The sequence below is a fragment of the Sminthopsis crassicaudata genome, chromosome 3 (genome assembly GCF_048593235.1).
Source record: "Sminthopsis crassicaudata isolate SCR6 chromosome 3, ASM4859323v1, whole genome shotgun sequence".
Classification (NCBI taxonomy): Eukaryota; Metazoa; Chordata; class Mammalia; order Dasyuromorphia; family Dasyuridae; genus Sminthopsis; species Sminthopsis crassicaudata.
The window spans coordinates 546974558-546980557 of NC_133619.1; the positions used below are offsets into that span (position 1 = coordinate 546974558).

At 36.3% G+C, this 6000-nt stretch overlaps 1 protein-coding gene across 1 annotated transcript in view; it reads left to right on the plus strand.

Moving 5' to 3' along the window:
• The window catches only part of VSTM5 (V-set and transmembrane domain containing 5), a 36437-nt gene extending 31179 nt beyond the window's left edge, over nt 1-5258 (plus strand). The window contains exons 2-4 of the mRNA XM_074304520.1: nt 1192-1518; nt 1637-1777; nt 3381-5258. Coding sequence (XP_074160621.1) covers nt 1192-1518; nt 1637-1777; nt 3381-3424 — 512 coding nt within the window. The 3' untranslated portion in view covers nt 3425-5258. The remainder of the gene's footprint in view (nt 1-1191; nt 1519-1636; nt 1778-3380) is intronic.
• The last annotated feature ends 742 nt before the right edge of the window (nt 5259-6000 follow it).

A 6000-nucleotide genomic window follows, 5' to 3' on the forward strand; every position in this document is an offset into this window, starting at 1 on the left:
CACCCACACTAATGTAAATTCTTAGGTCAGGACATGCCCACAAATTGTGCTGGCAGCTCCTAATATGGTATCTAATTTGTGAGAGAGAGAGAGAGAGAGAGAGAGAGAGAGGAGAGAGAGAGAGAGGAGAGAGAGAGAGTATATATAAATATATTCTATATTTATAGAATATAAATGTTTTCTAGGAGCATGAAATGATTAGCACTTTAACATGAAATTTATTTAACAACTAAGTTCTAATTCTATCACCTAGTAAGGAATAAGGCACAAGAAAAGTATGTAAAAGGGAGTAAGCCAGAGTCCAGAGAAATGGTTTGCCACTAGGAACTGGTGTGATATGGTAGGTAATGCTTGGCTCTAACCATCTGGGGACCAATAAGAGGCTTTCATTTTACTGATGTGGAAACTGAAGCCCAGAGAATATATATGACTTGGCTTAGGCTTTGAAAGGACTGGACCTCTATGGATGAGAAAATCCTGAAAACAAAAACAAACAAAAAAAACCTTTATAATCACAATTTTGTCCAAAGATTTATCTAACTTTTTGCATTAAAAGCATCCTTTAATGCCTCATAAGAGTATAGCAGTTTCCATGAGGTCAGTCTGAGCTATCAAGGATTAGGCTAAAGAGCCACAAAATTTTAGCAAGTCCTTTGGAACTGGAAAATCATCCCATCTAAACTCAACATGTCTTATTTATAGTGGAAAGGCTTATCACATGAAAGGTGGCCGACAGGGGGTAAATTCTTTTGGTCACAGAAGCTCATCAATACTATCTCCTAAGATATAGAATGGCTGCGATTTCTGTTGGAAGAGGGACACACCTCAATCAAGTCAAATCCTCATGGATGGTCACAGATCTATTTACCACTTTTGATACAGGTGCCATCAGCATCTTCAGCCACTTGCTCTGGATGTAGCAGTCTGGCCAGTGACAAGAGCATTGAACACAGAATCATGAGACATGGACTTCAGTTGTGTCCTTCTACTTATTAGCAGTATGATTTGGGCAAGTCACTCTCTGAACTTGAGTTGCTTCAGAAGGGAACTGTAACATTTGTGTGGTCTATCTCATAATAGGGTTGAGACGATCAAGCTAGATAATGATACATAACTAGAAACTGTTATCTCTAAATATCATCCATCTGGATACATCCTCACAACTCCCAAATTTCCTATTTTATGTTACAGGCCAGGGAGTATCACTGACCATTCCACAGCCTAACATCAATGCCACAGTGGCTCAAGACATTCTACTCTCAGTTGAATATTCTTGCCATGGGGTGCCTACCATTGAGTGGAAATACACATCTTACTGGGGGATGCAAAAAATTGTGGAATGGCAACCTGGAACCCAAGCCAATGTGTCCCAAAGCCATAAGGATCGAGTTTGTACATATGACAATGGTTCAATCCAGCTCTTCAGAGTAGGTGTGAGAGACACCGGCTACTACACAGTCACTGTGACTGAAGGACTGGGAAGCAGCCAGTTTGGCATTATTGTGCTACACGTGTCTGGTAAGGAGGTCCCTAAAGGTCCTTCCATATCTAATTGAATTGAGAAAGTGTTTTGGACTTATTTCATACTATTAAGAGAAATTATCTTCCCTCCTTTCCTCTTTCATCCTCTCTTTAGAGATTCTCTATGAAGATTTACATTTTGTGGCAGTTGTCCTGGCGTTTTTGGGTGCTGTGGCCACAGTGTTAATCAGCCTTATGTGGGTCTGTAATAAGTGCTCATACAAATTCCAGAGGAAGAGGAGACACAAGCTGAAAGGTAATTCTCTTGGTCTTGTGATCATCGAATCCTCATGTTTTCTAGGGCAACCTTGGCATTAATGGCGGCTCTGGCATTTGGGAAAACCAGCTTCCCACAGTTTTCAGGTAATTTTTTTGATCCAAGACATATTTGGGAAATTCCTGGTCAGAAAATTGCTCTACCAGCCTAGATTGGTGCATTGTCTACAATGTATAGCCTGGAACACATGTGTGTGTTTACATACATACATATATACACACATATACATATATGCACACATATATACATGTATACATATATATACACACACACACACACATATATATATATATAACCATACTATACTATGCATACTTCTATTTATCAATTCTTTCTCTGGTGGATAACATCTTTTTTGATAGATCCTTTGTAGTTGATTTGAGTATTTGTGATACTCACAACTTAGTTATTCCCTGTTGTTTTTAGAATAATATTGCTATTACTATTATCTTGCATTCTCACTCTTTAATATTTCATGAAAGTTTTATCAAGTTTTCCTAAATCAAATTGCTCATCATTTTATACAGCAAAATAGTATTTTATCACAATCATATATCACAACTTGTTTATTCCCCAATTGACAGGCGTCTCCTCGATTTCCAGTTCTTTACTATCACAAGATGCTGCTATAAATATTTTAGAACATGTAGGTTATTTTCCCTCTTCCCTAATCACTGTGGGAAACTGACCTAATAGTGGTATTGATGAGTCAAAGAATATCACAAGTTTTTTTTAACTCTTTGGGCATAATCCCAGATTACTTTCCAAAATGGTTATCAGTTCACAGTTCCACCAACAATGTATTAGTGTCCCAATTTTTCCACATCCCTTCCAACTTTTAATTTCCCTTTCTATCATTTTAGCAAACATGATAGGTATAAGGTGGTACCTCAGAATTGTTTTTATTTTCATTTCTCTAATCAATAATAATTTAAAATGTTTTTATATGACGGCATATAGTTTTGATTTCATCCACAAACTGACTGTTCATATTCTTTAACCATTTATCAACTGGAAAATGACTCATACACTTATAAATTTGACAAAGTTTTCTAATATATTTTGAGTTATGAGATCTTTTTCTGATAAACTGTTTCCTCCCCAATTTTCTGCATTTCTCCTAATCTTGGCTTCATTGGTTTTATGTGTCTAAAACTTTTTAAACTTGATACAATTGAAAGTATCCATTTTGTATCTCACACTAATCTCTTGCTTAATTCATAAATTCTTCTACTCATGTCTGATAGATAATATATTCCTTGTTCTTCTAATTTACTTTCAGTACATATCCATTTTGACTTTATCTTGATAAATAGTGTAAAATACTGGCCTATATCCAATTTTTGCTGAACTGCTTTTCAGTTTTCCCAACAATTTTTACCAAATAGTGAATTCTTATCTCACAAACTTAAATTTTTACATTTGTCAAACACATATTGACTATGATCATTTACTACTGTGAATTGTATGTCTACTATGTTCCACTGTATAATATCTAACTTTTGATAATTGCCACTTTATGATCCAGTACCTCTAAACATACTGCCTCTTGCACAGAATTAATATGTCATTTTATTTGCAGAAAGCACAACTGAAGAGATTGAGCTGCAAAATATTGACTGTTAGCCAAGTCTGGGCTGAAGGACTTTACTACCTCAAGAGAGAGAAAAAAACTTTTGATTTTAAATGAAACAAGCAAATAAAACTAAGTACCCAGCCTTGTCACCTTCCACAAATTGAGCATGTTTTTGTACAGATCCTTTTTCACAGGACAGAACATCATCCCTGAGAAGTGATCCAAGGACATATGAAAATGTACAGGTCTGACCAAGGCAGAGGAGAAGGATCCTGGATGACCAGGGCATCATTCACTTCCCACCCTTAAGCTAAAATCTTGTGCAAGATTGTGTTGGGGTCAAAACAAGTGAGTCATTGCTTTTGCAACAGAATTTGATCTAAGGACTTCACTTCTTGATTATATCTTCAGTCCAATAATGGTCCAAAGACTGTCTTCTGAAGGAAAATAATTAAGATGGAGAATCGGTGCTAACACATGGACAGCCCTGTGCTAAACCTCACACTATGCTGTTAGTGGTGATGGGCCATAGGAAGTTGTTGTTGCTATTTCGATAGTGTCTCTTTGTGACCCCATTTGGGGTTTTCATGGCAAAGATAATGAAGTGGTTTGGCATTTCCTTCTGCAGTTCATTTGACCGATGGGGAAACTGAGGCAAACACATTTAATTGACTTGCCCAGGGTCACACAGCTAGTAAGTATCTGAGACCATATTTGAAGTCACAAAGGTGAGTTTTCCTGACTCCAGCCATAGCACTCTATCCACTGGGTCACCTATCTGCATATAGGAAGAAGTACCATATTTTTAAAAAAGAAGAAAAAAAAGATCCAAACAAACAAAAATCAACCTTGAAGTGACCTACAGACTTGGTGTGTACACAACTACACATTTGCACACTATGAACACACCTGTACCAGAAACAGAACCTAACTTCTTCTCGACATTCTTCGTATTTCATATAGCTAATTATCTGCTTCACTATAATATATACTGGGTACAAATTGCACCCGTTGCATTGGCCCTGAAAAGGTCATTCCAAAATATAGGTAATCTGTAATTTTTTAATGACCTATACATACAAAGAGCCATCACTTCCCCCACCCCCATCAGAACCTGAGCTGTTGAAAGGTTTTAATAGACTGAAAGTTCTACATGAGTCAGCATTGTGACTTGGCAGCCAAAAAGGAAACCTAATGCAATCTCAGGTGCATTAACCAAGTATAGCATTCAGGACAGAGGAGGTGGTAGTCGGGCACTTTTGGAATATTTTGTTCAATTCTGAGTAGCACAATTTGTAAAAGACATTGACAAGCTAATGCAGTGTAAGGAAAGTGACCAAGATGATGAGGGGACTGGATTTCAGTCCATGTAAGCACATAGCCCAGCCTGTAAGAACTGGAAATATTTAGCCTAGAGAAGAAAAATTTGGGTGGAACATTACTATCTTCATGTATTTAAAAAGCTTTCATAAAGAAGAATAATTAGATTTGCTGACCTAAGGGGAAAATGGAGCAGAAAAATGGAGCAAGTCATAGAAGTGAAGATTTTAGTTTGATCTAAAGGGGGAAAAAATGGTAACAATTTACTGTTCAAAGTGGAGTGGACAGCTTTCCTAATCACTTTTAAGTAAGGATTAAAATCACTAACCAGGGCTACATGGTGGAGAGAATTCTTATAAGTTGGCTAAAACCATCTCTAGCTGGGTGACCTTGGGCAAACCTTTCAATATCTTCATGGACCCAAGTTTTCTTATGGTAAAAAGTGAAACAGATGGCCTCTGGGGTCCCTTTCAACTCTTAAATCAATAATCCTCTGACTTCTGAGGAACCTTCCAACTCCAAGATGCTTTAAGTCATGGAAGCTATTATTAAAAAAAAAAAAAATCTTAGAGATTGTCAGGAAGTTATGTTATGAAGCAAAAGAAGGAACAAAAAGCTATGTAAAGAAAATAAATGTAGTACAACATAAGAACATTGAACATGTCGGGAGAAATACTTGTAGTTGGGAGAGTTCTAGAAAAGGATATTCACAATAAACTTCATATTTAACAATTTTGTTTAGGATTAACACAAGCAAGGTCTTATTTATTGTACTGTATTTGCAGAACTCTTATTAATACTTATCTTTCAGTTTGGGGTTAAATAAGCTTTTGTGGATTATCCCGGGAACTTAAAAGTATGATTCCCTACTGTTGCTTCTATAAGAAACTGCACTCCAAGTTCCAAAGGACCAAATTACAAACCTTCATTTGAAATATAACTCTTTGAAATGAAACTGAGTTGTTTTTTTTTTTTTTTTGGTTTGTTGTTTGTTTTCTTGTTTAGTTTGTTTTTAATAATACAAATAGGAAATGAAAAGTCATGAACTCTCGTGCTGTCTCCTTTATTACCACTTTACAGGCCTTCATTTATTTCACTTCTCCAGGTTAAGTTTCTCTGCTAAATACTTTAATCCTAAACTACATTAATCAGTTTAGAAAGTGGAAGCAATGAAAGTTTGAAAAGCCCACAATTCTTCAAAATAAAGATCATATGTAAGAATTGCTCAATAGTCTGGAACTCAAGAATATAAGCTCCCTGAGGGGAACAGCAATGTCATCTTTCTCTTAATATTCCTAGTGTCTAG